The sequence below is a fragment of the Trematomus bernacchii genome, unplaced genomic scaffold (genome assembly GCF_902827165.1).
Source record: "Trematomus bernacchii unplaced genomic scaffold, fTreBer1.1, whole genome shotgun sequence".
In the NCBI taxonomy this organism is placed as follows: Eukaryota; Metazoa; Chordata; class Actinopteri; order Perciformes; family Nototheniidae; genus Trematomus; species Trematomus bernacchii.
The window spans coordinates 15,232,652-15,259,735 of record NW_022987593.1 but is presented as its reverse complement, the minus strand read 5'-3'; the positions used below and the strand labels follow the sequence as shown (position 1 = coordinate 15,259,735).

At 41.3% G+C, this 27,084-nt stretch overlaps 1 protein-coding gene across 1 annotated transcript; it reads right to left on the bottom strand.

Moving 5' to 3' along the window:
* Window positions 1–1,146: 1,146 nt before the first annotated feature.
* Window positions 1,147–27,084, bottom strand: vps54 (VPS54 subunit of GARP complex). Its single transcript, XM_034129721.1, has 24 exons — window positions 26,936–27,084; window positions 23,591–23,756; window positions 22,615–22,856; window positions 18,457–18,541; window positions 18,012–18,046; window positions 17,517–17,648; window positions 15,898–16,283; window positions 14,141–14,267; window positions 11,784–11,891; window positions 11,595–11,650; window positions 10,513–10,609; window positions 9,685–9,882; window positions 9,487–9,611; window positions 8,790–8,919; window positions 7,920–8,101; window positions 7,265–7,377; window positions 6,836–6,899; window positions 6,589–6,694; window positions 6,025–6,112; window positions 5,687–5,808; window positions 5,421–5,501; window positions 5,031–5,138; window positions 4,831–4,925; window positions 1,147–3,556 (listed from the first exon to the last, which is right to left on the bottom strand). The coding sequence occupies exons 2-24, from the start codon at window positions 23,724–23,726 to the stop codon at window positions 3,451–3,453; spliced, it is 2,922 nt and encodes a 973-aa protein (XP_033985612.1). The 5' UTR covers window positions 23,727–23,756; window positions 26,936–27,084; the 3' UTR covers window positions 1,147–3,450.

Here is a 27,084-nt window from a genome sequence, read left to right as displayed (position 1 = left end):
TGTACGTCTTTTATACATGACTATGTGTCCCCGGTGTTCCAGGGAACTCACCAAGTGTCAGAAAACACAACCCTCTCTATTTTCCTCCATACCCAAATCTCTAAAAAAGGGGCTGCAACGGATCTGATCAAAACTGATCCAGATTTGAACACTGTCCTGACGTCAGGACAGTGGTGCTACGGCTATTGGGCCAACTCCACCAATCAGGAGGAGACAGCCACGGCCATTGCCGTTCGAAAGCGCTGGAGACGCTGTAGTACATATGCCAGGCCTGTAGATGGTGCTGTTCTCACTGAATCTGCCCTTGCTAAAACAGAGCTAGAAATTATCAAATTGAGCGAAATGAGGCATGGCTAAAATGCATGATCCGTTTGGTATTTTGAACAAAAAAAAGTATAAATATGCCTTATATAGGTATGGTCCTACACTATATTATTCAAATATAGCATGATAGGTCCACTTTAATGAAACTAAAACAGAATTGAATAAGAAATGTATTTAATTAATTGATATGATTGATTTACTGACTATTAAATACGTTTTGGTAGTTTGAAGATTTTGCATTTGCACATTTTTTGCATGAGAATTTTAAATTAACTAAACTACTTGATATGGTTTTTGCTAATATTGGATTTCACTAAATCCAAATTCAACTTTCTTTGTAATAATGGCCTTTCATAAGCCAGTCGTTTTAAACCCATTTAAAAATTACAAAACCACAGGAAAACAAACAAAAAACACAAAATATTTAAGTATGAATGGAAAACAAATAATTTCAACCATAGTAACTTTAATTTGCCTTAATAGAAAGATAACAATTTATATTTTTTCTGTAAAGTATATTTATCTTAGACCAATTGTCTTCACTGTACAATATTACTTTATATTTAACAAAATGTCATTTAGATTTTTAAGGAAAAGTAAAGAAATTTTTTTTGTTGCCAATTATTATTGGAAAGATAAATCAGCAAAAAACTTAAAATTGTGATTTGCTAAGAAAACTCCAGTTGGTGCATCTCTAATTTGAAGACAATGTTTTTGGACTTTAATGACGGATAATATTCGGACACTTTATCAACAGAACAATTATCTGACCAAGCCTTAAACGTTCAAATATGCAGCAGATAAAGAGACTGAACAACAAGGCGCTCCATCATCCTGTTTTATTCACATCAGGTTTGAAGGATTCAAGACATTTTGGATTCTCAGACATGCAGTCAGACTCATCCACACACACTCACTCTCACACACACACACACACACACACAGTGGTATGGTAGGCACACTGTAGTGGAGCTCAGATGTGTCGTCTGACAGTCAAAAGTAGGCACTTCTGAAGCAGTGAGGAGAATCCCTGTGTTTAGGGAGCTGCAGTCACATCACACATTTGATCTGAAATCTATACGAGAACATTTAGGCAGATGTGTTTCTGAGAACAGCTGTTTCATATATCTCAGGATAACAGGATCCATGTCCCTGTATTAAAGTACTTCAGCAGTTAATGCAGTGACAATAAAGTTCTGTTCTCTCGTCATCTTAAATTATTTTAGAGCTCGACTGTAGTGTTTATATATTAGTTAGCAGAGACGTGATGTGACTGCAGCTGGACAGAGGAGTTTCTTTAAGACGGAGCGCAGCACGACTGGATTAGGAGCAGGAAATCAGATCATTGGGGAAAATAATCTGATGATTGGAGTAAATCTGATTTTTTATGTTTAAGCGAAGATCTGAAAAGACAAATCTTAAGTTTTGATGAAAATCTGACGGAAAAACATCACATTCTTAGAAAAACAAATAATCAAATGTTTGGAGAAAATCAGAAAAAAATCGGAAAATCTTTTGGAAAAAAAATGTTGATTTTTGGAGAATTTCAGAAAAAAATCTGTTTGGATTAAATCTGACATTTTGAGAAAACCTGAAAAAAATAATTAAATGTTTGAAGAAAACCTGAAAAAAATAATCAAATATCAGGCGAATACTGACCCAAAGATCCGGATCAGGGAATGGGAATTATCTATTCAATTTCATTATTTCTTTATAAACTAAAAACATAACTGGAATTTGAATAGAGAAAAGTTCACTTGTATTGTTAATCCTGTTAAATGTGAAGATATGTAAATAAAGGTTTGAATGTGTTACTTAGTTGCTAAAGTACAAGTTATTTTGTAGATATTAAATAACAATTCAGTAAATTCAGGTTTTTGTTGTTATATTTAATTAGACAAGGTTTGGAAGGCAATGGGTTTGGGTTGCACTAAATCCTGACCCCGGCATATTTCAAATAAACATTTTGATGTTCCACTTATTGTTGAGTTGATGTTCTGCTGTTTATATTATCTCAATGTTTATATTATGGCCTACTTTCTTCAAATGTTATATTTAAACAAAGGCAAAAGCACAGATTTGTTTGATTGTGGGATGAAATTGACCGCATTATTTTGCTCCAGTAAAACCGTCTTGATGTCCGTCTTGATGTCCAGTTTTAAAGTTCCAGTGTAGATATTAAAATCGGATTTTCTGCTCCGTTTCGAGTCGTTTGCGCTCCAGAGGAAACAAAGGGCTCCCGCTCTGATCATGCAGAGTAAATAAACCGCAGCAGGAGGAGAACAGTAGTTTGAGTCAGCAGCTGATTTTCATGCTTCATGTTCTGCAGTCTCATCGTTTAAACAACACGTAGAAAAATCACCCTCGATCACCACCACTGAAGAAAATGCATAATTTAGTAGAAGTGTAATTAAAGAGTTAAATCCCCCAGATGAAGTGTTTTTACTTTGGTCGGGACAGGATGTCGCTGAGAGTTGTGATGCGTTCACAGTCCTTGACATTTTTCAGGGAGTTAACTCTTCAATTACACATTTTTCAGATTCCTCCAGGTCTCACATCGTCTGGATTTCCAGGTCTTGAAGTCTGCAAAATATTTCTTGAGTATAAAAGTTTAAGAATCCATTTCCACCCGTCACCACAGCCCATACTCCTCAGATGAATGAGGTTTTGGGATAAAGAAAACCTGTAGACTCCTTCAGAGAACGAGCAGAACCTGAACCCTGGACCCTCGGCTGTGAACTCTGCGAAACCAGCGGCAGAAAACATCGTTGTGCGTTGGGGATAAAAATCCCTTCATCCCCTCCGACGTGTGGAGGAAAAAGTCCGCCAGAAGGTAGAATGCTTCCAAGACGACAGAAAAATAAATTACCCGCCTTTTCTCAAACATTATCTACACCGTTCACTCCCACTAAAACTGTCTCTAATAATTTACTATAGCTTCTGTTGGATTGCACACAGTGATCAGCAGCGTTTAAGGAGGCTCTGTGTTCATGATAACAGTTTTTAAGGTGGAGCTCAGGAAGCCCCCGGTTTTGTGTTTTTTGGTCCCTCCGGGCTTCCTTCCCCCCTGAGGTCGTCTCCACTCTGTCTCCGGGTCGATGCTGGACGTCCCGTCTCTGTCCTCCATCACCTCTTCTGTTCCCAGATCTCCACCATGTTCAGATCCAGCCGGTCCAGGCTCTTTAACACCTGAACGTTCTCCGTGTAGAACGCAACGTCCACCACCACCAGCCTGCAGACAGACGGTCACATTTAAAACAGTTAGACTCGAGTTAAAAGCCATTTATTGTTATATAGAATAATTATCCTCCTCATGAAATCATTTTAAAAACACAACACATGCTCAAACATCTCCTGCTACCAGATTCTCACTGTGTGGAAGTCCTCTAGTGCAGCGGTTCTGAAACTGTGGTCTCGCAGGTGGTCCGTGGAAAAAAGCTAAATAAAATCGACTTTTTATTATCAAGGATTTTCGGGGACCGCCTCATACTGTATGTGACCTGCTCCATCGAAATCAGACACATTTTGAGTTGCATACACTGTTGGACAGAGGAGATTCCTAGCTTTCTAATGATATCAGTGTAGGGGTCGTTGGACGCGCGGGATCGCCGTCCCCCCACTTATTTGGAGCCCCCACTTTTTTGAATATTCTAATAAATATAAAATCTTTGCCAGTGTTATCAGTTGCAAGTGTGTATTTGTTGTAATAATGACGAAAACAGCCTGTGTGTGTGAGGGGCAGCGCCGTGTGTGTGTGTGTGTGGGAGAGGGAGAGAAGCAGCGCTGTCTGCTTAGTTGCAATGACGTAGCTCAAGCATTTATGCAACTTAGGCCTATATATTGTTTATGTAACTTATGTGGCGGTGTGTCCATGGTTTTCAGTCTGTGTGCGTTGAGCGCAGCGCCGTCTGCTGTTTGCAGTTCAGTAACTAAAGTAGGACTAAGCATACCGGTAGTTTCTGTAGACCTGTCTGCCCGTTTTGTGAGTGCACTGCGCGCGTGCCCACTTGTGGCATTGTTTGGGATGACCTAATTAAAATAGCGTCCGCCGTCCTCTTTGAGAAACATACACAACGCAGACAGACACCGGTCACACGTGCAACAAAAGTATCAGATAGGCCTCAATTTACTTTTGATTGTCTATAATTAACTATAAAAAATATCGGCGTTTTAACACTACGTTTATATATATATATACCTCTTTTCACCCTCTGTCTGAAACCAGAGCCCAGTCTGCTCTGATTGGTTAGCTGGCTGGCTCTGTTGTGATTGGTCAACCGCTTAGAGATGTCCCGCCCCTTAGCCTATACCAGACAATGTGTTGGAGCGCTATGGTGATGTCACTTTGTTACGCAAGTAAACAAAGGATCTATTTGATGGTTCTTGGACCTCAACATGCCTAATATTTTGCATATAAACCAAATACATTTGTATTATCTTCAGGCTGGAAATGATCCCCGATTAGTTTTAAATGAGTTAATAGTCATTAAGTGTGTGTTGTGTTACCCGTTCTGTGGTCCTCCGTCATTAACGACCCCGAGTCGAGATAGCTGCCTCTTCAGGTGTAGCTTAAAACTGGCATTAATCCTCAGAAACAACATCTGCACAGAAACACACATCTGTCTGAGACGCAAAGTAACTCACAGAAACACAGCACATTATTACATTGTATCATTATGTAAACAGTGAAGTCTGTAGAGTCTCACCTGCGTCTGCTCTTCAGGAAGGAGCTCAGAAATGGCTTCGTGCATCTTGGCCATCTGTTTGCAGACGTTTCTGAAAACAGCCGAGGGCATCGGAGCCTTCACTTCATACTGAGGACACACACACACACACAATATTATATATAGTATAGCATTAAAAGCAATATAATAAAGAATACCATTAAACTTAAAGTATGGCTCTAATAGAGTGTAGACGTTTCTTCCATAGGGTCACAAAGATGGCTAGAGTTGGAGTTGAATACATCTCTATGAATCAACATTTGTTCAGAGTTAAACTGAGGTTCCAGAGTGCAGCAGACATGAAGCGCCATATGACTACACATAAATATGTAATAATCACGTCAGAGTTTAAACATTCAAACCTGAGCTCACCTTTGATAAAACCTTCTCAGACAGACTGTCCATGATGGCCACCAGCTTAGCAGAGACCTCCGCTATGTGATCGTTGTAGTCCTGCAGAGCAAAAAGACAACATTTGAACAAAACAACTTTTAGATCTTAGAATAAAACACATTGATGGATTGTAAGTCAGTACAAATATGATTTACTTTTATTTTAATTGAGTACTTCCTTTTCTACTCCTCTACATTCCCTCCTTCCTGTCCCGTGAACCAATCATATCTCTTTGTGAGCGTTACCTTGGTGATGTGGTCGAAGTGTCTGAGCACGCTGTACTGTTTGGGCTGCAGTTTGGTCTCAAAGTGAGCTCTGATGATGGGAATGTACTGAACCACCAGCTGCAGGCAGCGGGAGGCTAACGCTACACACACAGACACACACACACAGAACAAACACACACACACACACACACACACACACACAGCAAAAATTAGACAGCAGAAGCAACACTTCGCAATAATTAGCGCCTCCATTTCCAGTATTGAAAGCTCCTCTACAGGCGGTGATCTGAGTGTGTGTGTGTGTGTGTGTGTATGTGTGCGTGTGCGTGTGCGTGTGCGTGTGCGTGCGCGTGTACCGAGGTTTTTGGTGGTGATGGTCTTCAGGCCGACGACCTGCAGAGCTCCGGCTCCCAGAACCAGCTGGCAGCTCCGAGAGTTGAAGTGCTGCAGAAACCACAGAAGAAGAAATGCTTTTAAAACACGATGCTAAGCTAACGGTGTGCAGCTGCTACACATCACTTTTATAAATAAAAATACAACTTAAAGGGGACCTATCATGCAAAATGCACTTTTGTACGTCTTTTCTACATGAATATGTGTCCCCGGTGTTCCAGGGAACTCACCAAGTGTCAGAAAACACAACCCTCTCTATTTTCCTCCATACCCAAATCTCTAAAAAAGGGGCTGCAACGGATCTGATAAAAACTGATCCAGATTTGAACACTGTCCTGACGTCAGGACGGTGGCGCTACGGCGATTTTTTGTCAAAGCACTTAAAATATTCATTGCTATCGGGATGTTAAGAGCATTCCATGGAATATAACAAAAAGTGTATCTCGAGCCGGTTTCTCAAACTTACCTACCCCACCTTTAAGTCACTTTTAAATAAGAAATGAATGAAATCTTGAGGAGGCTCTGACCTTGAGGAGGTCGGACAGACGGGTCAGCATGTCGGTGGCGATGGATGGGATGTCGTTGACACACTGACAGTATTCCAGAAAGATCCGGATCAGCAGCAGCACCGTCCTGTTACAACAGTTTACATCGTATGTCAATATCTCAGACTTTAATTTCAGTAAATCTCTCAAGACGAGGTCAGTTGGAGTTCAAATTAAAATGATCATTTGTTGATTAGTTTTAAGTTATGTATCATGTCTTGTTACGAACCCGACTACGGCATATTTCTGCCCGTTGACGAACAGAAACTCTGTGGGCTTCCTGTCCTCTGTACCTGCACACAGAACATAATAATTCTTACATTTATTAAATACTGGTTGATCTGAGAAGTGACATCTCTTAGTTGATAAAGAATGATTGATTAGGTTATTGATTAGGTTATTGATAACAGCTCATGTTTCCCATCTAACATCACTGTCAAAGTCAGAGGTTCATTGTTCTACACTGAAGACATTTGATTAAATATTTATCTCAGTCCAGACATCTTCTGAGTCTTTTCATTCTGAGTCTTTTTGTGAACAAGCACCCAATCAAGTGTATACTATTCACTGGTCACATGTTGCACCAGTTTCCTTCCTGTATAGCAATAAGCAGAACCAGAGGGGGTGTAGGGAGCTGAGGTTTGGGGGTTTTGTGTACCTGGGATTTTGCGCTCCGGTAGAGTTATTCTTCCGTCAGCGATGGAGTTCACCAGATCCTGGAACTCAGCGGGAACCTCCGCCTGCTTCCAGCGCTCGTTATCCAGGAGGAGGCTGCAAAACAACAACAGACATCAGACATCAAGCACCAGGACACACACACACACACACACACACACACACCTAAAGACACGTCTTGATTGGCATTTCAACTGAAAGCTTATAATGTTGAAAACTGTTCATTTTAGAGTATTATTTCACGTACATTTGTTATTTCAAAAATGTGAAGACAGTTTTTTTTGTCAGTAGTCGTAGGCAAGGGCAAGGCAAGTTTATTTATATAGCACCTTTCAGAGTGCTTTACAAAAATGAAATACATTACGAGCATTAAGAAATAGTGCAGCAGAAACATGCTATAAAATGGCATTATAAAACACTCATCGTACAGTAGTTTACTTTGTGAGTTCTCTGACACACCGGGGACATATTTATGTATAACAGACATCAAAAAGTGCATTTTGGATAATAGGTGACCTTTATAAAACGTGATAACTGTTTTCTTTGTCAGTAGTTGTAGAGTAGTTTGTGAAAGCGGAGGTTGGTAAATCATATTCTCTCCTGTGTGCTGTAATCTTCCTGTCTGTGTTTCTGCTAACCTGAGTTTGGTCTTGCGCTCCTCGTGGAAGCGGTGCACGAAGCGGTTGGCCTGGCTCTGCAGCGCCCCCCGCAGCGAGGCGCTCCTCCGCCCGCTCAGATCCTCCGTGTCCCGCACGAACCCCTCCACCGTCTGAGAGAGCAGCACGAAGTCCGCCGAGCTGAGGCGCTCCAGAGAGCCGTCCTGTGGAGACAGAGGGAAGCTTCACGGACAGTGTTTCCAGAGATGGCAAAAGTACACACATCCTTTACTCAAGTAGAAGTACAGATACTCATGTTTAAAAATACTCTGCTAAAAGTAGAAGTACAGACTAAACTTCTTTCCTCAAGTGAAAGTAAAGAGGCTTTGAAATGTACTTCAGTAAAAAGTACCCATAACTAGCATCTGTTTTAAAGAGTACCTGACCTCCCTTTATATTAATAGAACAATAATGTCATTGTTAGCTAATGAATGTTTCCATGCTGAACAACGGCAACATGACAACGTTTTCATTGGTCCCTCTTCTTTAGAGAAGACCAGGAAATGATGGATACACGGATCGTGTTCAAATCAATAGGCACGCAATGACTCTAAATAATAATGATCACGCCACCAAACACACATTCAAACTAAAGGAACCAGCCTGTTTGGAAAATGTAAGAAGTAGAAAGTACAGGTATTTTAGTTCAAAATGTAAGAAGTAGAAAGTACAGGTATTTGAGTTCAAAATGTAAGAAGCCAAAGTAGAAAGCCATCAGAGAAATAAGTAGTGGAGTAAAGTACTGATACCAGATAAATGTACTCAAGTACAGAAACAAAGTATTTGTACTCCACTACTTCCCACCTCTGGTATTTCCTTATTGTATTATTAACTCCTCCTCAGGTTGTGTACCTTGGCCCTGGCGGTGAGCACTTTGACGCAGCGGTCGTGGCTCACGTCGGAGGCCGTGTGCAGAAGCTCCTGCAGCGTGTTCATCACTCTGTTCAGCTCCAGGTCAGACGGCATCATGTTCTCACCGGACCTGAACACACACACACACACACACACACACACACACTTACAGTCTGAGACTTTTACACACACCTGAAAATCCCCCCTGTCATTATAATCGCCACAATCAAACCTGCGATACAGGATCACAAACTTAAATAAGGGTAGACAGCTTAACAGATTTGCACTTGTTCTAGGACACAAAATGTGTCAGTAAATACGCCATCACACCCAACATTAGCCGCCTTCAGTTTACCGTCATGAAGTCATGCGACCGCGCTGTAGTTCCTTTATAGCTTAACGTTAACATTTTATTTTTGGACATTTAAATTATGCTTCGTAAATCATAAAAGTGGAGATAATCCTGTGCATTTGCCAACCTTTTTTCTACAATATTTCAAAACTAAAATGGAAAAATCTCTTATTTCTTTGTTTAGGGAACCTGGGAAATGCTAACTTGCGGGCCAGCCTACAAACAAACATCATACCTGCACCACTGTTTAAGTACTTAGCATCTATTAATCAAACTGGAGCCCTAAAATGCTCTTAAATGTCAAAACAGAGTAAAAAAAAAATGGAGAAATCTTGAGTATCTTACATGTAGCTCTGCTCGCGGCTGACTGAGGTCTCTGTGTATCCAGAGGCGGAGTCCCTCTGCTGGAGCCTCGCCCCCCCCACCGAGCTCTGGTCCTGGAGCCTCGCCCCCCCCACCGAGCTCTGGTCCTGGAGCCTCGCCCCCCCCCACCGAGCTCTGGTCCTGGAGCCTCGCCCCCCCCACCGAGCTCTGGTCCTGGACCCCCTGCTGGGCCTCGTTCAGAGCGTCGCTGATGAACAGCCCCTCGTGGGTGAGGTAGGCCAGCTCCGCCCCCCCCCCCTGAAGAAGCTCCGGGCCGGGGGGGGCCTCCTGAACTAAAGCGGCTTCCTCCAGGAGGCGGAGCTTCTGCGTCGACGCCAGAACCTCCAGAACCACGTTTTTAATCACGGTCTGAGTGGCCTGAAACAAACGACGCAGTCAGACAGGTTTTAAAGGTCTCCTATTATACTATTTTTAGGCATATAAAATAGGTCTCATATATAGAAAAACATGTCTATGAAGTGTTTTTCTCCAAATAACAAACAGATCACCCATTCTAGCCCTGCCTCATCCCCCTCTATTTCAGCCCTGTTAGAGAACTGCTGATTCTGGGTCCGTAGCTTTAAAAAAAAAAAATTCATGGAGGAGAATTCTACCCAGATACTCAGCACACTCCAGCACAGGTTAGCTCTGAGTGTTAGCGATGCTTGCTAATGTAAACAAAGACCATATTACGTCCAAAACAGTCGGGCATTGTTTCATATAGCAACGTTTCTGATAGGGCCGTGGGTCCACATTTGAGATATTACGTCATCTCGGACGCAAATCTGGATCCGCTCCGTTGTACCCCCGTTTTTAGAGATTTGGGTACGGAGGAAAAGAGAGAGGGTTTTATCTTCTGACGCTGCGTGAGTTCCCTGACACACCGGGGACACATATTTATGTATAGAAGACATTAAAAAAAAAGTCTAATTTTGCATGATAGGAGACCTTTAAAGTATCTTTCGGAATCACAACACATTGTGACTCTGCAGCTGAGATCAGACTCACCTTGATCCTCTGCAGGAAGAGGAGGAAACTCTCAAAGACGCTTTTCAGCAGCTCGAACCACTGAGGGAACGTCATCAGACGGGTCTGGTCCGCTACCCTTCAGACACACACATTTCACATAAAGTTTATAAAGATAATAAGCCTGTGTATATAAACACTCTTTATATACATCCCTTTACTTGAGAATGTCCACTGCCTTCACTGAAAGCTTTAGTTACTTTTCAGATTACACTTCTCATCCTCTTCCTGTTCAGGGTAAACCATGTATCTCCAGATGTGTTGATTATAAAAGTTTGTGATGAACTGAAAGATGAAGTTTGCCTTTATGTGTTGAGAAAAATCTCAAAAAAAGGATCCAATTTCGATAACTAAATAAACAATTGAAAGTAAAAACTATTAAAGGTAGGGCAGGTAAGAATGGAGAAACCAGCTCGAGTGCGCTAGAATTTGAAAATACACAACCGGAGAAAATCTGCCCCTTCCTTCAGACTTCCTTACAGAGCCCCTCCTCCAACACACACGAACGCGCACATGACCAATGAGGGCACGAGATAAGTTTGTGCACAGATGGAAGGCTGACAGGCAGGTAGGCCATCCAGTTATTTTAGCCGGGCCGGCTCAGATGATTGGTCGTGCTTTTTACAGTACTACGGCTTCCACAGATTAATTTTTTTATGGATTTATTGTCAAAGCATTTCATATATTCATTGCTATCAGGATGTTAAGAGCATTCCATGGAATATAACAAGTGTTTCTGAAGTGAATTACATACCCCACCTTTAAGTGTAAAATGTTTAATATCACAAATGTGAAAGTTGTCTAAAGATTACCCAATAATCATACTTTTTATTTTATTTAAACTCAGATTTAGTTTTCTAGCACTTCAGTGTTTCTCAGTATTCAGGTGTGAAACATGATGTAGTTTCATCGTGTTCTGCTCATAAAACAACTCGGTCTATTACAGTCAAACCAATTCTGCATTTCAAGTTATTTTCCCAACGTATCCAAAAGTCGATGCAAAATCTTGTCACAAAAAAAAATATATAAACTTCTATGCCGTAAAAAAAACTGCTGTTACTCACTTAGTGACCACTTCAGTGTCGATGTCTTCAATTTGCAAAACATTTTCTGCCACACACTGAAAAACACAAACAGATTAAGAGTTTTTAAATCACATAATGACTAAATGTGTGATCAGTGATTTGTAGAATATAATGTGAAGAATTTTTACAAAATAAAAATGTGTAGTGTTAAGTGTCAGGAGGTGGTACCAGAGAGACGATGGTCTTCACCGCCATGATCATCTCCTCGCTGTAAATATCCAGGAAGTCAAGCTTCCTCTGCCGCAGCAGGCCGAACACCAGGGACTCCAGACGCTCCTGACACACACACACACACACACACACACACACAAAGATAACACGCACACACACACGCAAAGATAACACATTTAATACTCAACAATACCAGTGCAGTTTATACATGAATCAGTGTTAATCTGGACAGGCAGCAGCGTTTCAGACGATAGGAAAAGTGATTTGAGATCAATTAGGATTTCTTCACCAAGCTGAAATCAAACAAATTAAACATCACAAGCAACAAATCAATACAAAGCCCCAAATTAATATAATCTTTAGTTCTGCATGAGCCAGCTAGAGACCACATTTAGACATTTATATAGACTGATGCATAAACAATAACATAGACCCCCTCCCCTCCACTAGGGGTCTCTGTGTAATTGCATTCGGCTTATTTGTGTTTCAGGTATACATTCATCAGCGGTAAATCTACAGAAAAGATCAATTATTATTAATTTAATCCTGTTGCGCTTGGATTATTTGAAAATATATATATTTTTGTATTAAACCAATCTTTTACACTGACTGTAACCAAAACAAATTATAGAATAGCAAAATATATTTAAATTAAAACATTTTATTCTGGGGCTTATCAATCTAGGCGACACCATGAATCATCCAAAAAACGTTATAACTCCACCCATCTGGCACTCCATGCACATTAAAACAAGCGCTCACATGATTATCCCCACAAAAGATTTGTTATCGATCCGTGTTGCGACACCAGAGCTTAATTCAAGCAGCAGATTTTGATTTGTGTGTGTGTGAGTGTGAGTGTGAGTGTGAGTGTGAGTGTGAGTGTGAGTGTGAGTGTGAGTGTGAGTGTGAGTGTGAGTGTGAGTGTGAGTGTGAGTGTGAGTGTGTGTGTGAGTGTGAGTGTGTGTGTGTGTGTGTCACCTTCCGTGAGGCATCGTTTGGTTCATAAACCTGCGATGGGCACAGCATCCGTTAAATACACACAAATCACATTAGTGTCTCTACAGTAAGAGCAAATGTCTGCAGCTGCACACAAATAATGTTTTTGGTTTTCTTAGAGACTGGCGGTTTGGCGGTTTGCCGCTATTGATCAAGCAGCTGTAGAGAGACAGGAAGTGGGATGTCATGCGGCTAAAGGCCACACGTTCTATTTAAATAGGCTTTTTATGGCCTGTGAAAATGAAAAACTAACGAATACAAAACATGAAACCTCAGCTTTTTTTTAAACAAACACCCCCTTCTTTTCAAATGTCATTTACAAAACACAGTAAAACTTAAGACTTTAAAAGATCCTACTTAATATTTCAATATGTTCTAAATGAATCTTTAGCTCCCCTCAACACATTCTGTATTTAATTAAAAACCATACGATTGATTTTGAATTGCAAATGTAATTCCTTATCAAATAGATTTTCTCATTTAATTTTCTAAATCATTATGAGGCCTATTCACAGCAGGCGCTTTCACACCAAGTACTTTGCCGTACTTACGCGATCTGCTCTTTAGTTCATCAGAACTCTTTAGTTCTGATGAACTAAAGAGCAGATCGCGTTCACACCGGAATAAGTCCCTGAGGGAGGATTAGGCAAATGAAGCCGCTGACGTCACTTCTTCTTCTGCTTTGGGTTTACTGGCAGGCCGCAAACTACTTCACGGCGTATACTGCCACCCGGAATCCCCGGAGTTGGACTTCAGTAGAAGCTGCTGGGACTCCCAGCAGCTTCTACTGAAGCCTTCCGAGTAAATCGCCAGAACGCCGACAACTCCTCATCTCCACCGCTCCCATGTTTTAGTTTGTGTTGCCATAAGTTATTCTCTCTCCGTTGGTGAGCTGGGCGAATGCTAATGCTAATAATGCTAATGCCAGCAAATACAATGGCTTCAATGGCTACAGCGGCTTCACAAAACTTTTCAGAGTTTTACGGGCCGTGGTTTGCAATCCGCCCAGCCAATCAGAAATTGGAACTTTTTTCTCCCACGAAAGTCCCACCTCTCTAGCGGGGACTGAAAAGGGGGGGAAAGTTCTCATGAATTAAGTTCTCTTTTTGGTGTGAACCCAAAATCCCAGGAACTATCGGAACTAAACGGGAAAAGTACTCCGGTGTGAAAGCGCCTATTTAATTATATTCTCTCTCTCTTATAGTAATTTAATGTCAGGCCCTTCTTTGTTTGAGGCGATTGTCAACATCTCCTATTAGAGGGTTTTGACACATACAAAGCTGAGGACACAGGAATGAATAAGTGTTTTTGAGTTGTTTTGTTTGAGTTGTTTTGTTTGAGTGTTTTGATGGTACCTTCTCCAGGACGTGCGGCTCGTCCCTCAGGCAGCGGTTCAGGTCGCTGCGGGCGTACATGCTGAAGTCCTCCACCATCATCTTATCAATCAGCTTCTCCAGCTCACACAGCTGAGAGCCCAGATGTCTGAGGGACACAGAGAAGACAGACAGACATTTAGCTGCAGTTTGTGTGGTTTCTGACTTCAAGTACACAACTTCCTGTACTTAGGCTTTGAAGGTCACATGAAATGGTTTGAGAGTCATAATGTGACCATGTCTGACAAACAACAGACTAGACAGTTTAATCTAGATGTTGTTGTTGAGATTAAAATTGAATGAAGTGCAGTAACACTTTTTCTTATCATCATGTTCTGGTGCGATGATTCAGCATTATGTTGTTCTCATTGTGCTCACCTGTCTTTGACTGAAAATGAAATGTTGGCCAAGAAAGATCAATAACTGACTTTCTATCAGTCAGAAATGATATTAAAGTGAAGCCAGCTCAGACAACGTTTTTCATGCTAATTTTCTCCTCTATACTTTATGGCTTCTCATTAACCACTCAAACAGACTCAGGAACAGCTTGAGGTATCTTTGCTTCAATTAAAAGGTCATGTCTGAATCTTAATTTCTACATCAGACTGAAAGGAAATGCAACTCGACACTAAACCACAGTGACATTCACACACGGGGCTTTTTGTAGAAAACTGAGCTGTCACTGCACTTTCAATTTTAATCTCATCATCTACTGCTGTGATGATTCAGCATTATTTTGTTTTCATCTGAGCTCACCTGCCTTCAACTAAGAATAGACAAAAAAAAAGGTGGCCAAAAAAGACTAAAGAGACTTTCTGTCAGCAAAGAATGTACTTAAAGATAAAAGGGAAAACATTTTTGTTCTAAAGCTGTTTTTTTTCTTTTTCGCCTGCATACTTTACATGTACCTTGTCATTAATCAATCTAACAGCTCAGGAAAACTGTAATAACTTCTCCCACAAAGTAAAGCAGCTTGAGTGGAAGTATCTTTGCCTCAATCAAAGGTAATGTCTGACTGAACCTGAATGCAACTGAATGCACTTCATGCTTCTGAGGTAACAGTAAGCTGTAACAAAGCACTGTTGTGGAGATCCAGCACTCACACAACAGGAAAGAATGAAACAGAGAGGAATCAATAAAACACAAATACAGATATAGCTGATAAGTAATTATTATTTAGTTGTTGCAACAAACAAACAATAATGGGAATCACATCACCTGCTGTCACAGCAGCCAATCGTGGAAATGCCCCCCCAGAACAGAAGAAACACAGGGCTAGATATACTTTTCTAAATGACACACGAACATGTTCCCCAAACATGTTTAACACACACACATTGTATCATGCAGCCTACCACACAAATGTCACATGCTTTTCTCTCTGAAAGCTATACCTGTATATGTTTAAACGTCATCATCTCATGACATCCTTAGGATTAGTTAACTAACAAAGGTTAACTGTTTTTATAACCCGAGGCCTTCTCTGAACTTCCTCTACCCTCGGTGTCAGCTCACTTAAAACGAATACATCTATTGATAATTCAGAACGACCATTGTCTCTCTAACTGTGTGTGACCCAACTCAGTAACACACATCATATGGAATACCATGTGATCATTAATGAATATCAGAAATACGCTGTATTAAACATTCTGCCATAACACTACATTTCCCCTCTGTGGGACGAATAAAGGGATTCTGATATTCTGATTCCCACCACAGTCCCCCCCCTTCCTCACCTGAAGCTGTGGACCCCCTGCAGCTCCTGCTGAAGGACCTCCTTGGTGGTGGAGATGAGCTCCAGCGCCCCCATGAACTCAGCGGTGGAGAGCAGCAGCTGCACGGTGGGCTGCGTCTGGTGCACCGCCGCCATCAGCTTCAGTTTGTTGTGCAGCTTCACGCAGTTGTTTCGGGTCAGGTTGGTGCGCAGGGCCCTCAGAGGCCCCTGGACCGTGACCCGGTCGATGGCGGCGATGCGGCCGCGCAGGACGGCCACGGCCCGCTGAGTGTCCTGCAGACGGTCCTGGAGGTCGTGCTGAGAGGACATGGCGTGGAAAAACGCATCGGAGCGAAGAGAGATCTGCCGGGCGATGCTCACCTCCACCACGTCCAGGTAGTGGCTCAGCTGAGGGGGGACACAGATCAGGGTTGCAGTCGAATAGTCCAAAAATCAGCTCCTATCGTCTTTTCCTATCCACTATTCCTTGACCTCTGTGTGAAACGTCACGGGGATAAGGAATAGTGGATAGGAGAATTCAAAAGGACTTTATGAAAGTTGACAACAGAGAAACTTATATTCTTCATGACCTAGGTTGGAAGTGAAATAAAAAAGTGAAGTCAAACTTATGCTTGTCACCCTCCGGTCCACACGTATTAATCCACATGAATCCCAATACGTATTATTGTATGAAAAGATCTTAAAATAAATACAAATGTACGTCCAGGTAGTGGCTCAGCTGCAGGGGAAATATGATATAGAAGCAGAATACTATGTTAGACAAGAACGTCTAGACCTTGGATCAAATTCAACATAATATCAAACCATCAAACACCAGATTGACTTCAAAATATGACTTCTCACCTACAAAACCATCAACAACCACACACCCCTACCTCAGTGACCTCATCCAACCACCCCCCACTTTACTTGCAAAAGGATTAGGACTACTGTTGGAGTTTTGTTTTCTTTGTGCTGTTTCTGTTTCTGATTTTATGTAAAGCGTCTTTGAGCACTGGGAAAATGCATTATTATTATTATTCTAAAATGACAATTCAACTACCATTTAGTCGGTATTTGTTTTAAAGGGGACCTATCATGCAAAATGCACTTTTGTACGTCTTTTCTACATGAATATGTGTCCCCGGTGTTCCAGGGAACTCACCAAGTGTCAGAAAACACAACCCTCTCTATTTTCCTCCATACCCAAATCTCTAAAAAAGGGGCTGCAACGGATCTGATAAAAACTGATCCAGATTTGAACACAGGACGGTGGCGCTACGGCTATTGGGCCAACTCCACCAATCAGGAGGAGACAGCCACGGCCATTGCCGTTCGAAAGCGCTGGAGACGCTGTAGTACATATGCCAGGCCTGTAGGTGGTGCTGTTCTCACAGAATCTGCCCTTGCAAAAACAGAGCTAGGAATTGTCAAATTGAACGAAATGAGGCATGGCTAAAATGCATGATCTGTTTGGTATTTTGAAAAAAATAAAGTATAAATATGCCTTATATAGGTATGGCCCTACACTATATTATTCAAATATAGCATGATAGGTCCACTTTAAGGCTCTCCAAGGCAGCTAAAGGAGGAACTGAAAGCCTGTGAGGTGTGATGTGCAGAGTGAAAGAGGGAGATCACCTTCTCCTGCAGGAGTTTGGAGGACGCCACGTCTCGGCTGCTCTTCCCCCCGGCGCTGTTGAAGTGCGACCAGGGCAGCACGCTGTTGAAGGTGGACGGATCCTCCAGAGCAAACTCAGGCTTCATGAAGATCTGCACATGAAAAACAACAACAACAAGGTCAAGTTCAAATAAAGATTCTGAGCAAAAGTGTCTACGAATTTGCTTTTAACATTTCTATAGTAACAATGACTTCCTAGACATCGCACACACAGAAGACAACGACTGCTAATCTGTTTTAACTAAGCAAAAAATGAAAGCCTAAACTAATTCTGTTCAGGTTATTTTATCAGGAAGATTTGATAATTTACTGATATTGTAAACCTGGGTTGCATGCAAATAAACTACCCAATTGTTCACATCTGAATACTGAGAGACACTGAAATGTCTAGAAGAGGAAATATAATGTTTAAGTCTGTGATCCAATGAAAACAGAGAGCAAAGTAGAAGTGTTACCTTCGGGACTTGTTCCAGCTCAGCTTTGGATTTGTCTAAAAACAAGAAAAGACTCTTTAGTGAAAGTGGATTAACGATGTCTACATCAGCCTGGTGCATGCATAAAATAAATATGTATAGTTTTGTATATCTGTAGACCAATCAGAGGAGTTCAATCGTCTGTTAAAAGTTAAAATTCTTAAGATTTTTGTAGTTTTTTGTGCTAATTTTCTGAGTTTTTTTACAATGTTATCTGTAAAGTGCAGGTCTTTTATCATCTTGTGACAGTTGAGAATTAAAATATTGAACATTGAACTAGTTTGTGTGTCCAGCTGCAGATAATCACTGTATTGGTGCGAGTATGCACTCATGTGTCAGAAAGTGATGTGTGTTTCCACCGGTCACTTTAATGGAGAGGAGGCCGTCAGCGTGTGTCGTGCAGCAGCAGCAGATGAATAATTCATACCGTGGTTGGAGTTGTTACTGGAGACAGCTTCCACATTGTCTTTGTTGGGACAGATCGTCTTGCAGCGTTCATGGATTCTTTCCCTCTAAGAATACGCAGAAACACAACAAATATTTAGGAGTTTTGTGATGAAACTCAACATCTACAGGCATATTAAATCACTGAGTAATATGTGTGGTTGAGCCTGAGGGTGGTGCTCTAAGGTCACACTTCCTGTTCCAAAGGAGAACAACACACTTTAAAGGAATAAGGAAGCATCAGAGGAACGTTTCACAGCTGTTCTCCTGTCCTTTTGTTCTCTGTGAGACGTCTGAAACCTGAAGGAGGATGTGAACACACTGAGATAAGTAAGTGGGGACGTCAGGGACATTTCTACAAACTTAAGAGCTCTTACAGAAACTGAAAGACGTCACGTACCAAAGTCTAAAGTCTGAGGATTTCTAACTTGTATTTCCTTATACAGCCATAAGGAAGTGAAAATAAAAAGGTCAGTAATACAGAAAGTAAATAAGGAATTAAAAGCTGCTGTAGGAACAGATTTCTGCATTTGTTACAGCAAGAAAAGAGACCGCTTAATATTAACCCAAAAAAGGGGGAAGAAGGAGAAAAAGAGCACCAGAAAACACAGACACTGCTGCAGCCGTTTATGATGATAATTAGTGAAAAAATCCAAGATTACGAGGAAAAAATAACTTTCATTGAGAGATTATTTGATACTTTGTAAAGGCAGCACAACGTGTTAAATAACATGGTTTAATTCAGAGTGTTGTCAGGTCAAAAACTTGAGTTTCATTTACTTTTTAGATACTAAATACACATTATCAAAGACAGAAATGTGTCCCAGATTCCCGACTAGAAAACTGTTTCCCCTCAGGTGGACATTTATAATGATTTCATAAATAAATAAATCAGGAATCATATCCAGCAGAGCAGAAGGAACACAGATGCCTCCATGTTTGAGGCTCCTCCTTCACGTGTGAGTGAGTGTGAGTGAGTGTGAGTGTGAGTGAGTGTGAGTGTGAGTGTGAGTGAGTGTGAGTGTGAGTGTGAGTGTGTGTGTTAGGGCTGAACGAGTAATCGATTCATCCACACCAATCAGAAGTGCTGTGCTCCACATGTACCAGTCATTGTTAACCAATCAGAAGTGGCCCATGATAGAAGGTGATAGACAGATTGATCCAATCACCTGCCAAGTATTTTTGTAATACTTTTCCAAATGGCTTCCAATGGAGCTCTCCTAGATGGTTTTGTGAAACAAAGCATCTGAGTCAGGTTAGTAATGCTCCATCACATGTTTCTATTACAGGGTGAATCTTAAACTGAAGCTTGACTTTAAAGCAACCCCACGGAAGTTTCATGCAAGTTTAGTTCTTTCACTCGTAGCTCGGGCTGCGGGGGTGCTAGAGACGGGAGCACGTTGATACGACCTTCCTAGCCGGAGATATGGCCGCATTTTACAATAAACTTCTGTTGGGTCGCTTAAAAACAAATATCGCAAATCGAATCGCAATATCTGTCAGAAAAATCGCAATTACATTATTTCCCCAAATCATGCAGCCCTAGTGTGTGTGTGTGTGTGTGTGTGTGTGTGTGTGTGTGATAATGACTCCATCTGTGGCGCACCACTACAGCTTTCAGACACCACAGAAGCATCATCAAAACATATTTAACGGGGTTTTTATCCCCAACGACGACTCCTTTCAGTTGTTGTTCATATTAGAATAAATAAATGACTTGCAACTTGTCAACAAGAGGGACATGCTACACAAGGTTCCCAATCAGGAACGAGTTACACACAATTACAGGAGGGCTCTCGGGCTTAACAGGTCAAGGGTCAAATTCATTATCACTGGCCCCACCATTGTAACCACTGGCCCGAAGCATTCGTCCAAAGAATCGACTAATAATGAAGAAAATGAACACATTTGTTGCAGTAGGAATTTATGCACAAACTACAACATCTGAATCATCAGTTCTTCCTCATTTCCCTCAATTGTTCATATTTGGTTTATTAAAATAATTATATTGTGGTCATTGTTAAAAAATGTCTGCTATTATCATGAGTATTATTATTTGAATAATGCGCTTTCTGCCTTCCTGTCATCAGGAGTTAGCATGTAATGGCTATGTAATAGATTAGAGCCGTCACTCTCCTAAACTGCTGGGACATTTCCCTATAGCCAATATACCTTTATATGTTCTACTCTTCACTTACTTGTCAGCATACTGTAGGTCGGCATTGATGTACAGAGCCGACTAAAGACCTTGTTTATGTTGGCATCATATTGAAGCCAACTCCATCGATCAAGCCAGTGTGGCTGAAACTTCCTCTCCCTCTTCTTCTCACACTCCCCGTCACTCTCCTTTAACTCCTTTGGTGACATTCTTTTATTTGAAGATTGTTTTTTGCCCGACGCTTGGCCGGTTACCGCTGGTATTAAAAAAAAACTGGCGAATGTTTAGGTGGCGAGAAAGTCTGTAGTGAACGGGAGCCTGCTCGCGCTGCGCACCAAAAACAGCTGTTTGCTTTTCACCCAACAACGACAACCGCCTCACGAAAGGCTATGTTGTAGCGTTAATAAACAAATCAATTTAACAATATTGCTTTAAATATTAAACAATATTTTTTTAAAGCAATATTTGTAGTGGCCCGAGCGGGCAAGTGGAAAGTACGTTATGCTGGCCCGGGGTGTCTAAATAGTGCTTCCGGGCCAGCGGGCCATTTCTAATGTGGAGCCCTGAATGGCATCGTTTGCTTTTGAATAAAACCTCTAAGAGAAGCAAAAAAGCTTTCATTTCTGCAATTACACAGCACAGAATAAAAAAAGGGAAGCTGGAATCAGGAAACATGTTTCTATAACATCCGTTTCTATATTGAATTTGAAGATCAAAACCTGAACAAAGCTTACCAAAAAAATCCCTCAAATCTCAAATGGTTGCCGTATTGAGCGTATGAAAACAAACAATAGATTTAAAAACCGCTTCAGCAGGATTCCTGACACGCCTGCAGGGTGAGGCTGAACTCCAACTCCAAGGACAAATATCAGAGTGTCTCCAATGTCTGTAGTCTGTTATTTTGTGAGTTATGGCGCTTTTCCACTACAGGGCCTCGCTCGGCTTAGTACGGAATGGCTAGGCCTCGTTAGGCCTCGTTAGGCCAGGCTCACTTTATGCTGCGTTTCCATTACAGTTTAGGAACTGGGGCAGTAACTATAGTAACGCAGTGTAGGCGGAGCCGTGACGTCATCTTCAATGCGAAACACAAAACCAACATCAGCCGTTAGCTGTTAGCACTCAGAGCTCACAGCTCCTCATATCTGTTCAGAAACTAGACAAAAGTTAAACAAGTACAAACCACAGACTGCCTGTGTCATGGCGAATACAGTCGCTGGTTTATTTATGTCTGGATAGGCCGTTGTGAGTGTGGACGGTCGGAGCATATACAACGTTAGCTTAGCCAATCTCCATTTAGACAACGCGCATTTTAAAAGGTGTTTCACCTGCCGTCTGTCTGCAGACTTGACAAAGCATTAATTCATGGTTCATCAGTATGTTGTTACTTCGGCATCATTTTGAAACGTGTATTACAATTAAATCACGGTCAAATATGTTCATTTTGTTGTAGTTGCCAGCGATTCTCTCTCTAGTTTAGCATACTCAGCCCGGTTGTTGGCCCGGAAAGAACCTTGATTTTGGAGAGCCAGAAAACTGTGAAAAAGTACCCGCTAGCCGGAACTACGCCTAGTGGAAACGGAACCAAAAACGGGCCGGGCACGGCACGGCACGGCACGCTTAAACCGCGCTGTAGTGGAAATGCGCCATTAGTCACCTAATACAAACGGGATGAAGAAGACTTTATTGCTTTTGTGGCTAGATAGATGTCGTTTACAGTGCTTTTACATTACTGCTTGGTAATACGTGCTCCTTTTGTTTACAACAAGCGAGACAGCAAACAGTTTTTTGAGTGTAGGGAAAATACTGCTTTTAAAATGCTTAATACCAACAAATACGAATAGAAGCAGAATACTTTGTTAGAAAAGAACGTCTATACCTTGGATAAAATTAAACATAATACAACAACTCAAAGACCATTTAGTCGGTATTTGTTTTATGGCTCTTCAAAGCGTGTGTGAGTGTGTGTGTGTGTGTGTGTGTTACCTGGGCCATCTCCTGCAGGTAGGGGGCAAAGTGTTCCTTGGTGATGTTGGGCAGGTAGAAGGAGGGCATCACCTCGGTCTCGGCGAAGTCCAGCCCCCACGTCTTGGTGAAGAAGTCTGACTCCCTCTTGGCGAGCCGCGGGTCGTTCAGCGCCGCCGGGAGGTTCACCTTCGAGCTGAACACGGTCCACCTGTCGAGGTCCACCACCACCGAGGGGCCGTCACACAGGCCCCGCCCCTCACCTGCACAGGAGAGGAATCACAGTCAGACTGAAGCATCCTTTGTGCATCTATACTCATAACAAGTACCTCAAATGTGTACTTAAATACCACACTCATGTTTTATATTCTCGGTCATATTTTGACAGTTGACATGTTTTTAAGTGACATTTTACTAACAGAGAACAGAGAATATGAACTGCTACCATTTATATTACAGTGTTCTTAATATAGTTTGCTATCAGTGTTCTTTTTTTAATTTTTGTTTTTAATTTGTATGTATAACACCTAGTCAAATTCCTCGTACGTGTGAACCTACCTGGTAATAAACCCTTTGATTATGATTCTGATCAGAGAAACAGGGTCCCTCGTTTTAATAAAGTCAGACTGAAGCATCCTCTGTGCTCCAGTCAATCCTCTCAGTAGACACTGAGCTGAATCCAGATCAGATGCACGCTGAAGGCTCTTTGAGCAGGTTTTCTCTCACTGATTTGGATGTTATGTTAAATGTTTGTTGTTTGTTTTTTCATGTATTGTGTCTTGATATTTGTCTGTTGATGTTACACATGGAGCTGCTGTGATGCAAGTCAAATGTCAGACTATATATATATTCATGTTGCTCTGTTGGAGGAGCCTGGGACTTTTCATTGCCACATCTCCACTGTAGCTAATGTGCACATGTCAATAAAGCCTTGAATCTTGAATTGACAGATAAATCAGTTAATAAAAGCCTTAAAAGGAGCCTTAAATGTTCCCACCTGTGGGCTCCTTGGGGCAGACGTCGGGCAGCGAGCGGAGGCTCCGGCAGCGAGAGGGGGGGGCGTCCCGCTCCTTGAGATACATCCCATCTCGGCCTGGACGAGGCACGGGGGAGGAGCCGTGGCTGGAGGCCATGGCATCGGGAGGAGCCTCCCAGGAGGCTAGCTGAGAGAGAGGGAGAGGGACACATGAAGAACTGGTTAGACACAGGACATCTATATAAAGGATACAGCTAATGATATGTTGCAACAGATCCCCCCAAAAAGAGAAAAATGAATGTATCGGAGCATGATACATCTTCTTCTGCTGTGCCGTTGAGCTCGATTGTTCAGTGAAAACTATTAAAAAACTCTTCAGTGAGCCTCACTTTTGCACTGGTGACATGTTCCTTCATCACCATGGACACACACTCATTTATTTTTGACTAAATCCCACACACACACTTTCCTGCTGCCACACATACTCACTAGAGCACCAAATGTGGTTTAATGCAGCGATGAAAATAGTCCCAAACAAAATGCAGTTATTCCTCCTGTTCGTTGAAGCAGAATTGACATAGCCTCCTTTAAAGAAAGACACACTATATATTTGTGTTTTTAGAGATTAACATATTTAGTAGTAACCAATTGGCTTGGAGCGGAGAACCACAGACAAGAAGTCAGACATTAATGAGAAATGAACAAACATGTAGTCTCGATATCTTCATTGAATTTGATGACAATAATGAAAATATAGGTTATAGTCAGATCTGTAAAGCTGCGTTGCAATATATATGTTTACATCTCTTAATCTACATCTTAATAAAAAACTGTTCAATATTAAAAACTAACTACAACACAGTAAATCATCCGAGCACCAGACTGAGTCACCGTTTGTCAAAGCTTTCTGTTTTCTCACTTAAAGTCCTCTAAAGTGCAGGAAGTCACACCTGTTCAGTGCAAGTGTGTTTTCATGCAGCTGCAGAAGCTCAAAGCAGGACTGAAAGTGTGTTGTTATCGCTCAGTGCTGCAGGTTCAGGGTGGTGACACAGAGTGACTCAATAATAACTGTCAGTTACACCACCTGTACACGACAATTCAACGAGTACACACTTCTGAAAACTGTGCCGAGCTGTTTTTATGGATAGTAAAACAAAATAAATAGATTTGAGCACTTAATTATTTATTAAATGTATTACACTTAATGACTGTGACACTTAATAATCCTATCTAAAGTAAGTAAACAATATACAGTAAATAGTCTTTGGAGATATTTTTGAAAGGGGTCAATACATTGTTTTAGGGGTTTCATTAAACTGTTGGTACAGTATTTAAAAAGATGTCACATTCAGATTAAGGAATTTAGTTTTTTTTTTTAAATCCATGGTATTTTCTGAGAATCTTATTGACTGAAATTCACAAAGCAAATAACACTTAGATGAATTACCAACAGCCCCTTAAACTCAACACTGAGCTCTGTTAGAGACCGTCCTGCTACATCCATCTGCTGTGTCCTCTCCAAAAAACATTGATGACAGAGAATAATAATAATAAATTATATTTATACAGCGCTTTCTTGAACTCAAAGACGCTTTACAGTATAAGGGAGGGTGGACAAACAAAGACAGTCAACAGGAAATGGATTGATGGGAGGGGCAGGGGGGCTTATGGATAGACAGCGGTGAAGAGATGAGTTACATTTGATTTGATAATAAAGACTGAGTAGCAGCAGAGGATTTGTTTCTGCTTTAATCTGACTGCTCAGACTGTGGAGGAGTAAAATACACTTCTTTTAATCCCATCACCCTGATGACAGATTTAGAGGAAGGGTCTGCAGCCTCTCTGTTCCCACCACCACTGTTTTATCTCATTCTGTCTCGTCGTCACATCCTGAGACGACAGAATAAACAATTTGAAGTGTAAATATTCAGACGCTTTTCACCACCTAACAAGACGTCTGTGAGGTAAAAATAGAAATGATTGGGCAATTAATTTTGTGAAAGCAGACGTGATGCTTAAGAGGGTTGCATAATAAAATAAAACCAGGACTGTCACAGATTCAACACATTATTTGCTGCTGTAAAAAAACCTCTTAAATGTAATTAAAACATATGTTCTTTCTGACAGAAAGACAGAGAAAGAAAATATTTAGGTTGTTTCTCAGTAATGATGTACATGTTGTTCAAACAGCCAACACTCAACATTACACAAGATGTTGTGTACCGTCCATCTGTATGTCGCCATGTGTTTACATACATGCTGATATCTGCATGTTCGTGTGCTTGATCAATATTTGAACACTTCTGTGTTCTGGCGGTGGAAGTAAATACCTCTCTGGGACAGTAAATGTAAATAAAAAATGTATGTCATTATAAGAAAGTCAACTTTGACTCTCTCCGTCGACAATCTTATAATGTGTTTACAATTCAACTGGTCTGTGTTTCTGTAGAAAAGCCAAATAATCAATTAACAGTCATATATTTCAGTTTTGTAATAAAGCTCTTTAACACTACCTCAAACCCTTAATAACGTATTAATATAATAACTAAGGGGTTTAAATAGGTACTCCAGCAATGTTGTGTTGCCTGTCCATATCATTTTGGGTGCTCATAAAAGGCCAGATTATGATAGAAGAGGGAAAATCGCAGCAGCAAATAATAAGCCAAACGTTTTCAGAAATAAAGAAGTGGAGTAAAATTACAATATTTAGCTCTGAGATGTGACGTTAGTGGAGTAGAAGTGTAGTTACATAAAAGGCAGTGTTGTACTTACTAACTACATTTGCACAATGACTACTTTTACTTTTGGTACTATAAGTATATTTTGAATGGTAATACTTTTACTTGAGTAACATTTTGAATGCAGGACATTTACTTGTGTATTATTACTACACTCTGGTACTTATACTTTTCCTTAAGTACATGATATGATAAAAGTAAATACTTAAGTACAGCACAAACACCTCCAATTTTCCAAAATATAAGTAGAACATTTTTAGTAAATGTACTTACATTCCACCACTGGTGTCTTCAGCAGAACAGGCAGCAGTGACAGAAGCTAGCCTGTTAGCTTTAGCTTAGCTTCCATGCATTGACTGCTGTTGCCGTTAGCGATAAATCCAGTGATCTGATAGTGAGGTCAACACTTAACGGTAACCAAAGACACACAACCCCGCATTAAACAATCGATGACAGGGCTGAGGAGGCTGTGAATATCCGAGGCCTGTGCCAGAAGCTAATGCTAAAGCTAATGTTGTGGGGTTACACGTAGACTAATACTAGCAGCTAACGGCTAACGCTCTGACAGGCGGAGGGATATGAGAGACAAAACCGGGAGAGGTCACACACTGCGGGGTTTCGTCCGTACCTGTCGTTAAAAGCACAGCAGCCGGTGTTTGTCCTCTTCACCATCACAGAAACACCGGAGGCACCGGGAGGAAAACATACACAGCAGCAGCAGAGACCATCATGCACCGCAGGAGGAGGGGCCGCTTCTTCTTCTCTCTTCATAAAACT